Genomic DNA, 15,583 nt, shown 5'->3' with positions numbered 1-15,583 from the left:
GCTGATGTTTTTCTCTAAGCAAATCGGGCTATGCTACGTGTGTGTTAAAGAGAGACAGGGTGAGAAAAAATGAAATTGTTTTCTTGATGCTGGATATAATAAAAATACGATCCAATTCAGATTCTGCAGCCTTAAAGATATGGTTGTTCTCTACGATTCTGCGTTTTTGGTTTTCTCGTATCTTTAAAATTGTGGATGCCACAGATTTTTGTCCTTTGTGGGGGCAGAAGTGGGCGGGGTTTTGAAATATTCTTGCAGCCTATTTACCCCCCATCGATTCCCTGGCCAAGCACTGATTTTGACAATCTTCTGGCCCAACTGGGTAACAAATTTATCATTGGAGAAGACTTTAATGCGAAGAACAGGATTTGGGGCAATCACAGAGAAGACCGCAGAGGGTTGACGCTACATGAAGCCCCACCTACTACCCACCTTTTCGGAGATCCATGCCCACATGCCTAGTCTTCTTCATATATCGATCTATCCCCAGCAATCAGCTTAAAATCCGTGAAGAGCATGACATTAGCTCCGATCACCTGCCTCTCCCAGCCATGACGAGGCTGTTGAAACCCAACTCAAACATTCCCCTGTTCAAGGAAATTCTGGGTAACTCCCTAGAGAAACATACAGTCGAGCTTCATAGACTGGAAACCACAGAGGCGGCACTTTAAGTGAGATCGAAGAGCTTCTTCTGCTCAAGAAACGGCTCAGGCGCGAGTACATACGTACCAATGACCCGCAGGTTGACAGAATCTTCAGGAAAAAATTGGCGAAACAGAAGACCGAGGCCATGGATAGACTGCTATGGGAGGCTACAGCAGACGTACACTCACACTACGCCCTTTGGAAGCTGACAGGACGCTACAAGCGGCAATCGAAACCTCGCTTTCCGGTAAGGAAGGCTGACAGCTCATGGGCAAGAACAGCAATGGACAGTGTGGAGGCTTTTGCGACGAACCTGGAAAAAAGGTTCACATCATTCCGGACGACATCTAGTAGAAGAGCAATGATGGTCACTGAGAGGCTGAATGAGACCCACCAGATGGAGCTCCCTGTGGCGTCAATCACATTTCAAGACATCTCAGAAGACATAAAGAAACTCAAGTCCAAGATGGCCCCTGGCGACTATAGGATTGACAATATTGTGGCAAAGGCGCTACCAAACAGAGCGATTCTGTATCTGTTGCTAATCTTTAACGCGTAGTCATGTTGCCAAAGCCAGGAAAGCCACCGGAAGACCTCAACAACCACAGACCAATTAGTCTCTTGTCAACTTTTGGCAAAATGTTTGAGCTCTGCATCCTACGAAGGGTACTGGAGTCGCCGCTGGTTAAAACAGCCATGCCAAACTACCAATTTGGGTTCAGGCTTCAGCACGGCACACCCGAACAACTGCACAGGGTAGTGGAACACATACTAGACGGCTTCCAAAACAAGCACTACACTGTAGCTGCTTACCTGGACATTTCGCAGGCTTTGGACCGAGTGTGGCACGAGGGACTACTAAAATCAAAGTGATGCTCAACCCTCAGCTGTATGAAGTTATCAAAAGCTTTCTGACAGAGAGTAGTAGTCCAGGATGTTGTAGCTTCCTTGACCAAGATCATCAAGGCAGGAGTACCGCAAGACAGCGTGCTTGCAGCGTACAGCAATACCTCAAGCTATTTGAAAATTGGCCTGCCGATGGAACATCTCCATAAACCCTTATAAGTGTGCAGTGGTGACACACTTTAAGAATGGGCTCTAGCCCTGGTGTTTTCCTACTTGGGAAACTCGTGGAGCAGCGTAGGAATCACACATACCTCGGAGTTACACTGGATGCACGTTTTACTTTCGACAGTCACATCCGTAGCGTGAGAAGCAAGTTGGTGGGTAAGGCCCAGAAAATGTTCTGGCTACTTAAGCAAAGCAACAAGCTCAGTTTAAAAAACAAATTTAAGATATAAAAAGCCATACTAGCACCTGCCTGGAAGTACGGCATTCAGGTGTATGGGATTGCCGCCAAAACTAACCTTGCGAGGATCATGACGTTCCAGAGTAAATTTCTGCGTACGATCTCCGGAGCTGAGTGGTATATCCGTAGCCGGGACATCGCCAAGGACCTTAACGTACCACTTGTTGGTGATGTTATCAACAATCAAGCGAAGAACCATATATGTAAGCTCAGAAGCCGAGAAGCTCCCGAGACGTCTTGCGAGAACAAGATACCGACGTATACCGGCCAGAATACACCCAATCGACCTGCCCAACAGGATGATCTAAGAGGGACCTCTACCCTAGAACCTTGAGCAAATAGTTCAACCAAATAATATCCCCCTAAAAATTCTTGATAACACGAATTTTTTATTTTTGTAATCATCGTCATTTTTCGTGAGTGTTGACTGTTGTATAAGTTGCTCCAAAGTTAATAGCAAACAACAAATTGTATTATTATGTATTACTATTATAATTAAAAAAAAAATAGATAAATAAAAAAAATAAGACCTACTTTTCCTGATCTATGATTTTAATTGTAAAAAGATTGACGACGAAATACGGACACTACCAAACTTCATGATGAATTTACTATTGTCGGTGGTCCAGCGGAGTTGCCTTTAACAGCGCCCTTTGACTCCGCTCTAGCAGTAATTTGTCGCAAGAATAGCCGGCCGGCGGCCGTGGCCAATGCCGTTGGCAACGCTTGTGTTGCTGATGCTGGTGGCGGCTGGTGTCGGCTGGTGCCGGTGCCGATGCTGGCGATGCTGATTCAGATGTTGCTTTATTCTATAAATTCCATACATAGATACATAACCTATTAACTAGAGCCAATACCTCTTACCGCAGTATGTCCTCCTGCTGCAAACACAGTAAAACGGAAGCTTAAATTATGGCGGCACCTCATGGTCGCCGAAAATATTCCCGTTCATTCGTGGCTTGAATTCAACTAGTTATCGATATACATAAAATACTATATTAATACCAGCCGCCTATCGCGGTCAAACTATCGTCCGACGACATCCCCGACCCCGTGAAGAACAGCTTCACTCAAATCCAAAACCGCAAGTTTGGAGACGGGATCATAATCCGAGATAGGCCACAGTCGTTCACGCGCACACTAGCGCGTCTGATAACTCCATCGGCTCCTTTGTAGACTTCCCTTGCGTATGTATTCTTAAATGGCCAACTATTAGCCTCCAAGCGATCCTTCGGTAGGGGTCCCATTATTGGCGGCGCTGCCCGCGCCCGACGCAGCTTTTACATTTTGCATACTGAGATCGTCTTCCGTAGTACACGTCTCAGCTTCGTAATCCAGAACTTTGTCCGGATCTCCGCAATTGTAGCATCCACATTTTGATGCTTCATCTTGGCGTGGAAATGATGCACAATCATCTCCGTAAGACTGTGCTTGTGTGAAAATATTATCGGCCTCCTCGAACTGTAGGGCATACACAATGCGGCATCCACTCTGCCGTATGCTTGCAGAACTCCATGGCCATCAAAGTATGGCGCCAGTCCTCGAATGTCGCTTCCACTGGCAACCGTCTTGCCGTTTTCTGTCGACCGCATCTCGTTCGGAAACGCCTCACGTTGTGCCTGTCTGACCAACAGGTTCTCCGCGGCCTCACACTCTGCTGCAGTGAGGCCGTACTCCTCAAGCTCGCTTATTTGTCCACGGCACCGGTGCGTGAACCTTAAGACTCAGGCTGTTGTCCTGAGTAGCCAACTGTAGCTTAAGAATCTCTGAAAGGATATACAAAAGTCGTTCGTTGCAACCAACGAAAACTCACTTGGCATCCCCTCTTCATCGTTGTCATCCGGAATTCGTTCAAATCCGGCTTCAGGCTGCGGCCAGCTTCCCGCTGCCTGCCTCAAAAATGCTGGTTCACCTAGCCAACGTGACTTCTGACTGAGGTCCACGTGACATTGCGAACTGCCACTGCCACGAATGCAGACTGACTTGCATCCACGAAGACGCGCATTTCTATAGCCTTCACGAGTCCATGCCTGAAGTAATGGCGAGGACATCGGAACTGTCCCACTGGGTCCATTTCCTTGCGCCAGTTCACAAAGGCTTTGTATATCTCGTCCGGAAGTGGTTCATCCCACTGGATCTTCTGCCTCCAAATCTCTTGTAGCAACAACTTCGCTGTTATCATAAGGCAACACAGGAGTCCCAGGGGATCGAACGTGGACATGACAAAGCTCAAATATTCCCTCTTGGTAGGGACTCGATCGCCGTTCAAAACGCTGCTTGGAACTCGATGATACTTCACAGTGAACCTGAAGTCGTCCCTGGCTGCCTGCCAACACATTCCAAGAATCTTCTGTTCGGCCTCATTCCATCCGACGCTCACGCCTCGTCCTGGGGGGCCCAATGCCGCCTCCACAATTGGTGAGCTGGATGAAAACTGGCACAACTCAAATCCAGCGTTCGCATGTATCTCCTTCACTCGGGTAAATACGCTGATAGCTTCGCTCTCGGTAGCAAAGCTGTCCACATAGTCGTCCACATAATGGCAGTCGATGATGGCCTTGACTGCTTTTGGATCCGAATGTCGAAACTGTTCAGCATTCACAGTCTTCACGTAATGCGCTCCAAAGGTCATTACGATCATCTCGTAGATGTCAGGATCCCTTTTTCATCACTGTTAATGTGTATGTGTGTGTGGAAGATGAGTGACAGGCAGCTATGGTACTGTTTCTGATACTGACTTTATTGATAAAATTGATTCATATTTAAAGGTAACAAAAGGTACAAAAGTGCTGAGTCTGTAAAAATATATGTTTGTGTATTATGGATGATTTTAGTGTCTGGTGGGCAATTACGACATTGTGATGGTCAGCAATTGCACCGCTGACTTCGCCCTCTGCGGAGAGAGTGCATTGTCAGCAGAACTCACTGCAGTGGCTAGTGTGTTGTCGTGAGGTATTATATTACATGTTAAATAGAACACTGTGCCGACGGGTACTATTAACTATTAATTATGCATATTTCTGCAACTGAACATTCTCCCGGCCGTTGAAACGGTGTTCAACCATCGTTCAAGTCGACGGCAAATCGGCGTGCAAGGGGGATAGGGGGCATCACCCCGGCTGGCGCGGCTGGATCGGGATTTGATGGCCTCGGTTTCCATAGTTGATACTTTTTCCGGAAAATTTAGGCAATGATCAATAGAATTGATATTGCTAGGGCTGCATAGGCAGCGAGTTGATGGTGCTGCACGGTGGTGAGATGGTGTGGCAGCTCGTGATGATTGATGGCTGATAGTTGATGGCGTAGGTCATCAAGTTCTTGAATATAGTCTGATGTCTGGTTCTTCAGTTGCCACATTGGTGGCGAGTGTGATGTCTCTGGTGGGCTCACGTCACCAAACCGAGTGTAGGTCGATTTTACTTCGCTGATTATGGTGCTGAAGGTGTTGATGCTTACTTCAGTTATGCGAGCCGTGCATCCAGGGGACATGTAGAGTAGACCAGTTCCTTCCAGTGTTATGGTTGACGGAACTCCGTTGTATACTGCTTGAAGTTTAGTTGTGAAATGCGTTGTGAAGATCCATTTATTTGGATGCTGAGTTTTTAGCCACACCATGTCAGCCTTTGTGTGTGTTACCTGACACCGTGTTTCTGTTTTATTGTCTGATGGTCAAAGCAGATGAACTCCTCGTTGTGTACTTTATACAACGTCGGAATTCCTCTTGGGTAGAGCCCATGAACTGGTCTCAGTGGATGTTCACAGTTACTATGGTGGTTTTGAGGTTAAATAGGCTCCAGCTTGTTGAATCCCAAAACGGAATTGGGATGATGCTGAAGACTTGAAGATGACGTGTTTTGCAGTCGGGGTTCCTTCGGCTCGCATGATTCTGTATAGTTGGATCGGATTGCGACATATAGATATGTCGGATTGCATTCGTTGGAGAGTTGTTGTGAGCAGGGTTAATTGTGCTATTAGTCCTGAGTACGCTTGAGTCAGATGATCGCTGTGATATGACCCTCTTTTTCGGTTGATAGTAGCCATATGCTGTTCCAAAATTTTAGGCGATTATCAGTTGATACTTTGTCTTTTCTGACTACGTTTATTGTCGCGTCGAAAATTGATGTTTGGTTTTGGAGTAGATGTAGTAGAGTCTTCATTGGTTTTCACTTTCTCAATTACTTGAGTCATCTCCTCAGCGTATTTTGCGTCGAGAACACCAAAAGACTGCTTGCTACATTTCCTATGCTATCCAGCGGCGATCTGCGTTTTCGAGAGTTTTTCATTAAAACGCTTCCTGTTTGTAGCTCGTTATACACATGTTGAAAGTGCTGAACCATGGAGTTGCATGCCGGAATATTTTTTAGTTCAGGGCACATGTATAGTAACTCGGACATTCCAGCAGACATTAGTTGCATATCCTTCCAATATGGGTCCAAGTCATAGTATACGATCATGGTCCACTCAGAAGTTGCTATTCTTGATGTTCTAAGCTTCTCATAGAATATTCCAGGCTTGTTTGCGAATTGTGTCACATTTATTGACTGTGACAATGCTAATGAAAGCAGGAGCAACAGCACTAATAATGTTGATGTTAATGTAGGTAACAATTTTTTTGTTCGCTGTGTGGGTGGCTCATCAATCTCCGTGGTGTCACTGTTCACTTTGTGGGAACGTTTGATTGCCACATCTTCTGGAAATAGCGGCGCTAGACAGTGATCGGGCGCTTGTATACGCCAGATGCTGTCTTAACGTCAACCACTCGTACGTGGTTGTCCTGTCCAGGATATGTATTAATGATGCGACCCATTGGCCACTTCATTACTGGAAGGTTGTCTTCCTTTACCAAAACTAATAATCCTTCAGGTACGTTTGGGGAAGCGGTCTTCCATTTATGCCGAGCTTGCAATTCTTGGAGGTATTCCGTAGACCATTGTTTCCAGAATGAATGCTTTAGGCGCGATACCAATTCCCAGCGCCTTACCAATGTTTTTCCTTGATCAGTATTGATGTCAGGTGGCGTTGTCAATGGTTCAACAATCAAGAAGTGTCCTGGGGTGAGCGCTTTTGTATCAGTGGGATCATTTCACATTGGAGTGATGGGTCGAGAATTGAGAATTGCTTCAATTTCGAATATCACTGTGTTCAATTCTTCAAATGTCAAAGAAGCTGTGTTGGTGCTTGTTATCAGCAGCTTTTTTTGCTGATTTTACTGCCGCTTCCCAGAGGCCGCCAAACGATGGAGCCCTGGGAGGAATGAATTTAAAATCCACATGTTTTTTGTTGCAATGATTCGTGATTAGAGCACTTGCCTTTGAGCTGAATATAGAGTCTTCTAATTCTTTAAGCTGGTTGCTTGCACCCACAAAGTTCGTTGCATTGTCGTAATGAATAGTTTGGCACTTCCCACGTCTGCTTAAGAATCGACGCAGAGCGGCCAAGAATGCTTCTGTGGTCAGGTCGCTTACCAGCTCCAGGTGCACTGCCTTTGTGGAAAAGCAGCAGAACACGGCGATGTATGCCTTATCTGGTCTTTTGCCTCGGATCTTATGGTGGATCAAGATTGGTCCACAGTAGTCGACGCCTGCATTAAGAAACGGGCGTGCTGGTGTGACTCGTTGTGCTGGGAGATTGCCCATGATTTGGTGCATCAGCTTTGGTCTAGCCTTGGTGCATCCAACATAGCTGTGAATGATGCTTCTAGCCATTGTCTTGTCATTGATGATCCAATATTGTTGTCTTGCAATTGCCTTTAATGCTTGAGCACCACAGTGCATGTTCTCCTCATGTAGTTCCCGTAGGATCATTTTGACGATTAGGTCATTGTATGGCAGCAAAACTGGGTGTTTTGCGTTGTATGACATTAGGGCTTCTTGAAGTCTACCACCAACTCGGATGAGCTTATCGTCTCCTAGGAAGGGAGATAACGATATGATCGAGCTCTTTCTATCCACAGTCCTATAGCGTTGAAACTGTTTTAACTCTGCTGTAAACTCGACTTGTTGTATGGTTCGTAGGATTATAGCGCGGGCATGAGTCAGTTCTTCTGCGCAGAGCGTCGTGGTGTGCGCTCTGTTGGTTTTGTAGCAGAAGCGTAAAATATATGCCACAATGTGTTGCAGTTTGTGAAACGAGTTGCTATGTATGCATGTATATAATTCGTCCCCAAGTGAGCTAGGTGTGATTGGCACGCTTACATGTTTAGCCTTTCTCTCAAGATTGCTGGGTTCTATGGTGGGTGCCTTCGTAAATTTGTCTCGAAATCCGTGCAGGAATAATGGTCCATATAGCCACAGATTGTGATCTGCTAGTTTGCTTGCTGCGATCCCTCTCGACAAGACATCGGCTGCGTTGTTGGCCGATGACACTTGACGCCATTGTGACTGGTTTGTTAACGCCTGGATTTTGGCTATTCGATTTGCCAAAAAGGTATGGTATGTTGATGATGATGCGTTTATCCAGGATAACACAACGGTGGAATCACTCCAAAGGCATCCTGGAACCGTGTTGATGTCCATGTGAAGATCCTGTCGGACTCGGGTTGTGAGTTCGGAACCGAGGACTGCAGCACACAGTTCTAACCGTGGTAGTGATTGTTTGGCTGTCGGCGCCACACGTGATTTGGAACAGAGCAGTCTTACTGATACTTGGTTGTTTTTGTATGTAGCGCGTACATATACTGCTGCGCCATTTGCTCGTTCTGATGCATCTACAAAAGTATGGAGTTCTTGGGTAACTGGAATTTTACCATCGTAGATATGCCGGCGAATTTGCATTTTGTTTAATGTCTGTAAGTCTTCCCGGTATTTTTTCCATTGGGCTTGGTGTTGTAATGGTAATTCGTCATCCCAATCTAGTTTGAGCTCCCAAAGTTGTTGCATGAATATTTTTGCCTCTACTACCACCGGTGCAAAGAGTCCTAGTGGGTCAAAGATTTGGGGCAGTTCGGAATACACCACCCGTTTGGTGATACGTGTAGCCTGGCTTTTCTGTGTTCGTCCACAATTTATCCTTCTTTGGCATCCAGATGAGACCCAGAGCTTTCACGCTGTAGTGCTCTAGTGTCTCTCCTAGTTTTACATCGCTTACAATATCCTCTTTGGGGATTCCTTGGAGAAGTTGCTCATTGTTAGAGCACCACTTGCGCAATTTGAGTCCGGACGGTAGCAATATCTTATTTAGTTCTTGTCGAACATAAATTGCCTCTGGAATAGTGTTTGCTCCAGTTAGTTTGTATTGTGTTGCCAAATGATCCAGACATTTCGTTGCTAGGAACAGAGCAGCTGTTGTCCCATATGTGACTGTTTTCAGGCGGTAATACCTGATCTCTTCGGACGGATTGTTTCTCCAGACTATCATCTGATGGAATTGATCCTCCGGATTCATCCACACTTGCCGGTTCATTTTTCCTATGTCCGCTGTGAATACGTACTTATCAATTCAAAATCGTAGCAGAATGGACATAAGTTCGCTCTGAAGTATGGGTCCAGCCTGCAGAATATCGTTCAAAGATTTCCCGCTTGTTGATTTGGCTGAGGCATCGAATACTACCCGAAGCTTTGTGGTGGTGCTCTCAGGTTTGAGTACACAATGATGTGGAATGAAGTAGTGCTTTTTTGGAACCTTTGATGCTGGCACAATCTTCATATGTCCTAGCCCTTCATACTCTTCCATGAAGTCCACATAACTCATCCAAGTTTCTGTTGAGCTTCGCCGCTCCAACGCTAGGAATCTTTTTGTTGCGGTTTCCAACGACTTCCCCACGGCTGAAGGGTGTTCGGAAAATGGGAGCTTTACAATAAAACGGCCGTCTGAAGCTGTCTGAAGATTTTCTCTAAAATGAGCTTCGCACCGTGCTTCCACTGGAGTGCGTGGTTTGTCTTCCGTCTCTAGATTGTCCAGAGTCCAGAATCTTTCCATGAGCTCGTTTACTCCCGTTGCACAAATGGGTGAGGAATTGTGGGCAGATTTGACTTTTCCTGCCACAATCCATCCCAGTTTCGTGTTTTGTAGCAACGGGCCTCCTGTCCTTAGCTGCTGTTGATCTGGTAGCAGCAGCGAGTAGTAATGCTCGGCTCCGATTAGCATGTCGATTTTGCCTGGCTTATGGAAGTTTGGATCTGCCAGTGAGATCTTGCTTGGTACGTTTAAGCTCTCTGAATCGAGTGCCTGAGCTGGTTGATCAGCTATTATCTGTGGTAATACGAAAGCTTCAATTCTTTGCGTAAAACCATTGTGAAGGGTATTCATGAGCACATTTACTCCTGCCCTGCTGGTCTTTGATTGACCTCCAATTCCTTCGATCCGTAATGTTGTGTCTTTTAGTTTGAGTGACAACATTGATGCCATTCGTTCAGAGATCAAGTTTATCTGTGATCCTGAATCTAGCAGTGCTCTGAAATTAGCAACCTGCCCGTTGTTGGCTTCTACTGCCACCTTTGCTGTGGCCAGTAGATTGTAACTATTGTTACTTGCTGCACCAACCGTCGGGCCTCTTGATTCTGTAGCTGCGCCCGATGCTGTTTCCAAATGTAGCATCGTGCTGTGCTTCTTGTCACACTTGAAGCAGCTTCGACTTGGGCATGCGTCTGTTTTGTGATTTGTTCTAAAGCAATTAACGCACATTTTTTGTTTTTGTAGCCAATTTAGTCGTTCTGATGGAGATTTGGACTGAAATTCTTCGCATCCGTAGAGCCAATGGCTTGCTTTCTTGCAGAATGTGCATAAGGGTGCTCGCGCTCTCCCTGTGTTTGCTGATGCACATGTCGTGCCTTTTGGCTCTCTCCTTGATGCTGGTGGCTTCTTACTAGTTCCTTGAACTCGAATTCTTTGCTCCAAGAACTGAAGCATCGTATCCAGCGCCTGAATGTCCTTTGAGCTTCCCAATGATTGCTCATACAAGGTCTTATTTGTAACATTCAGTTAGTTTCTGATAATGGCAATCAATATTGGATCCCATGTAGATATATTGATGCCCAATCCCTTTAATGATGCAAGGAATTTTATGGTTGTTATGTAAAACTCTTTTAATGACCTTTTAATAAACCATTAATTAATGGTGTAACGATCCGTTCTTTTCCCGTCTGATGCAGCTGGGCTGGCTCAGCGGTCGGTAGGCTCGCTGCAACAATATTTGTATGTTGCCCCGACGACAAGTAAGAAGGCACGGGTTGGGTCTTGTACTGGTATGCTAATATGCTTTATTGGTATCTTAAGTCTATCTTACGCTATTCCGACTCCGGTGCGGGTTCTCCTCGTGGTTCTCCTCTGTGGTTCGATGAGCGTGTCGCTCCCTGGGCCCCCCACGGCGTCGCCGAGCGTGGCACCGCCGGCTCTACTGACTGGGGCTAGCGATTCTTGGCACGTGGCCCAAATCCGCCTCTCAGTCAGGCGCCTGACGCGTTCGCTCTCACTCGACTCCCTTGGCTTTGCGGCCCGAGGGTGCCTCACTCCTGGTGGGATGCGCGTCAAGCGTGGCACCGTTGGTTCAAGGGATTGGGGTCTTTGGCTCTTGGCTGCACGCTCGAGTCCGCCTCTCAATCCTCACACAACGTGTTCGCTTTCTAACGCTCTTTTCCCTTCGCTTGGTATCACTCTTGTCGCTCACTGTGCACTTCACTCTTGCTAGCTGTCCCGTTTGCTGACTGTCCCGTGTTCCTGGTCGCGGCCCTCCTCTTATAGGCTCGCTTCTGCGTCAGCGCCGCCGATGCCGCCTGGCGCTAACGGCACTTTCCGCCATGCGGTGCCCGTATTTTTCCATCGGCGTTCCTTCATTCCCTTGTCGCTTTCCAACGGGACCTGGCTGGTGGCGTGATCTCATGACCATATTTGGTCATACGCTGGGCCACTGCCGGCCCGATCCCGTCATCCCGCGGCTCTCTCTCCAGGGGTCCTCCCCTCTCATCTTGGGTCCCCGGGAGAGCTCTCTTCGGGAATTCGCCGCCTCCGGATATCCCCGGATAACGGCCGTTAGCGCTTAACCCTGCACTGCCCCCTACGTGTGGGAATACCTTTCCTCACACTTCCCCCTTTCTTTTATTGGCGGAAAACCCCGGTTTTCCGCGTCCCAGGTTTGGGATGCTTCAAAAGCCCCGCGCGACCGGCGCGCGCGTGCCTTGTTCTCGACCCGGGTGCCCCCTGGCGCCCTCTTTCGGCCTCACGCCTTGCGTTGTTGCCGTACCTCTCCGATGAGCGCGATCGATTCGATTCCCCCTTACCGATAGTTCGCATAGGAGCTTCTTTTGCCCCGCCCGATATAGGGTACGGTCGCTATTCTGACCTACTCGATACGACACAGCGTTGCCCTTACGCTCCACTCGATACAGCGTAGGGTCGTTTCTGTGCTCTACTCGATATGTCGCAGCGTGCGTATTCTACTTCCGGATCGCGAATTCCTCAATGGACTGGAAACGTACTATTTTCTCGCGATGCCGGGTGTTTTCTTTGTTTACCTTGTGCGCGTCTGGTTTTTCCTACTACCCTTCGCTGGGCCGCCTGCTTTCCGCCGGCCCTCTGGATGCTTCGGGTAAGTTTTCCTCCCGCTTTGACGCCTTCCGCCGCCTTCATTCAAGCTCCCCCGATTCCCCGCTGTTCCTCTGCTGCAAGGTAAGACCATGTTTTTTTTTCTTAGAACACCCCTTTTTTTTGGTTTTTTTTTCTTTTACTTATTCTTGTTTTCAGTTACTTTCTTTTCCATTCTTCTTCTCTACTCTTCTTTTCTCCTCAATACCTAGCCCGGAATACCTCCTGCCGGTCGGTGGACACCAATAGCCGGTACCGGACGCCCCCGTCGTTGACCAGACGCTTCACCTTCCTTGCGGTTGGCTTCATCCGCGCGAGAGAGCGCGTGACGACGGCCGGCCACTCCTCGCGGTTGACGGCCCGCCACCGTGAGTTTTCCGCCGACTTCGTCTGGGGCCACGATGCCTGGCGCTGGAGCTCGGGCCGGCGCGCCTCCGCCCGCTCCCCTGGGCACGACGCCTGTCGGCCCAGCTTCGGACGCTCGCCCTGGCCGGGTTCCGGCCATCGCCAAGGACCTCTCTCCCATGGCTCAGGTGAGTGTTGTTCCGCGGCCTCGTCCTTCTTCGCTTCCGCCGTTGCTCTTGCGCCGTCATCCGCTTCGCCGTCGGCCGCCACCTCGGCTTCGGGCGCCGCCGCTGGGCCCTCCGCCGTCAGTGATGTTGGCGTGTTCGTCGTGCCCTCCGTCTCGACCTCTGCCGTCCTCCCGGGCGCCTCCTCGGGCACCTCTTCGGCGGTGGGTGCCACCGCTGGGCCTGTCGACTCCTGTGGCCGTGCCCGCCGCCTCGGGTCCCGCTCGTCACTGGCGCGTGGTGCCTCCTCCCACAGTCGAGCCTCCCTCGCTTCTTGCCCGGGCTGCTGGGGCGCGGGCCCAGAGGCCCACGATATGTGCAGCGTTTGCACGTGCCACATCATGCCGTCTCGCACTGCGGAGCGCACCTCCTGCGAGACGAACGGCCCGATGGCGGCTCCCTGTGGCCCGTGCCAGTGCTGCTGCTGCTGCTGATGCTGATGCTGCTGCTGCTGATGCTGCTGCTGCTGACGCTGCTGCTGCTGATGCTGATGCTGCTGTTGCTGATGCTGCTGCTGCTGACGCTGCTGCTGCTGCTGCTGCTGCTGCTGACCCCCTTGACCGCGCGCGTTGTCAGCCGGCGGCCGACGCCGGAACAGCTCTTCCTCTGCCCCCGGTGACGGTGGGGCCTGCGGCCGTGGCTCCTCCTCGGACTCGACGTGTTCAGGGGGTGGCTGCCAGAGCTCCTCCTCCTCCACCTCGGCTCGTCGTAGCCTCTCCTGCCACTCCTCTTCGGGCGACTGGACTCGAGCCGCCTTCGGCGCTGGTGGGCACTCCGCCTCCTCCTCGTCGCTGGAGATCACCGCCAGCCCGCCTGCCGCGCCCTCCGCCCGCGTCGCCCTTGCCTTCTCCGCTTCCGCCCGCAGACGCGCCGTCTCCCTTTGCTCCGCTGCGTCGACCCGGCTAATACACCGCCATTGGTGCGCGACGTCTCGCTCGTGGCGCTCCGCCTCCGCTTCTTGCGCCGCCTTTTCAGCCTCCTGCGTGGCCTTCAGCCTCTTTGCCAGCGTCAAGGCGTCCTCCCATACACGCCGTTGCCTCCGCTCCTCCGCCGCCGCGGCCAGCGCGAACCGCCGGTGCCATTCCGCGAGGCGTCGTGCCTCAGCGGCCGCGTTATCTTCCGCGATGTCGGCCTGCCTTGCCTGCGGCTCTTTGACCGCGGTCTCGGTCGGCGTTGTCTGCGGCTCTTTGACCGCGGTTTCGGCCGGCGTTGGCTGCGGCTCCTCGACCTGTGGGTCTGTCGGCCGCTGATCCCCTCGCCGCGCCGTCGACCTCCCCCTTGTGCGTGCCGACGACTCCTCTTCCTTGGCCGTACGCGTCGAACGCGTGGACGCCCGCTTCGAGGCCCGCTCACTGGGCTCCTCCTTCCGCGTCTCCGTGCGCCCCCTCCTTCCTCCCTCAGGCCGCTCCTCGCGCTTGCTGGGGTGGGGCTTCTCGCGCTTGTCGGTGCGGGGCTCTTCGTGCCTGCTGGTCCGGGTCTCCTCGCGCCTGCTGGTCCGGGGCTCCTCGCGCTTGCCGGTGCGGGACTCCTCGCGTCTGCTGGTCCGGTGCTCCTCGCGCTTGCCGGTGTGGGGCTCCTCGCGCTTGCTGGTGCGGGGCCCCTCGCGCTTGCTGGTGCGGGGCTCCTTGCTATTGCTGGTCCGGGGCTCCTCGCGCTTGGTGTGGGGCTCCTCGCGTCTGCTGGTCCGGGGCTCCTCGCGCTTCGCCTCGCGTGCGCGTTCTCTCCGTGGCGCCGGCTCCCAGCTCACCAATTCTAGGTCACTTTCCGCCTCGGTGTACCCCGGCGATACCACGGGGGACACCGTCGGTCCCATGGATCCCGCGGTTGACACTAGCGGTGAGGCCAACAACTGTAGCTCCGGGGACCTACTCCTACTCGCCCTTTGCTCCTCGCGCTCGACCTGGTACGCCTGCCGCCGACTTTGTGTATCACCCATAGCCTGATACCCGCGGCGAATCCATTTTCGCTGCTCCGTTATGTACCTTATTAAGTGCTGCTGCATCTTACCCTTTTTCTTTTTTCCACTTGGTCAACTTTTGAAAAGACCTGATCGAGCGCTGCTCCCCCCTTTATAAGGGCTCGTGCCGGTGTTCACCGTTCCCTGTAACGGTGCCTTACATGGGCCCGTGGGACGGCTCTCTCTGGCTTTCCAGCTGGCTCTCTCGCTCGCTCCCGTTTTGAAAGTTATCCGCGCCTCTCGCCGCGTTAACCCTAGGGTGCCCCCTGGTTTTGTTAGCTTTCCTTCGGTTCCCACTTTTCTTCCTTTTCCCCTTTTTTTTTTTTATTTGGCCCTTTCTACTTCCAGGTCTGGCGACGTGTTGCCCGGCTTCGCCTTGGATCTGGTAAGCCTCCCGAGTTCTTGGGTTCCTCATCTCACCTTGCCTTTCTTCCAGCCCGTCCTTGGGTTCCAGTCCAGGGTGCTGACCGATCTCCCAGCTCGTGACCAATAGGTCCTCCGACCTTTCGCCCGTGCTGCCAAACATCGGCCCGCCCCCCGTGGCCAGCTCCGCCCGTCTCTGGATCGGCTTAGACGCGGATGTCA

The 15,583-nt window shown here is 50.8% G+C and overlaps 1 protein-coding gene across 1 annotated transcript; it reads right to left on the bottom strand.

The window, feature by feature from the left end:
* Nucleotides 1-458: 458 nt before the first annotated feature.
* LOC117186095 (proteoglycan 4-like) lies at nucleotides 459-14,977 on the bottom strand. The gene is made up of 3 exons (XM_033386193.1): nucleotides 14,789-14,977; nucleotides 13,970-14,695; nucleotides 459-560 (listed from the first exon to the last, which is right to left on the bottom strand). The coding sequence occupies exons 1-3, from the start codon at nucleotides 14,975-14,977 to the stop codon at nucleotides 459-461; spliced, it is 1,017 nt and encodes a 338-aa protein (XP_033242084.1).
* Between the last annotated feature and the right edge of the window lie 606 nt (nucleotides 14,978-15,583).

This window comes from Drosophila miranda, chromosome XR, assembly GCF_003369915.1.
Source record: "Drosophila miranda strain MSH22 chromosome XR, D.miranda_PacBio2.1, whole genome shotgun sequence".
Lineage (NCBI taxonomy): Eukaryota > Metazoa > Arthropoda > Insecta > Diptera > Drosophilidae > Drosophila > Drosophila miranda.
Note: the sequence above shows the minus strand (reverse complement) of the source record. Positions and strands in the feature narration are given on the sequence as shown.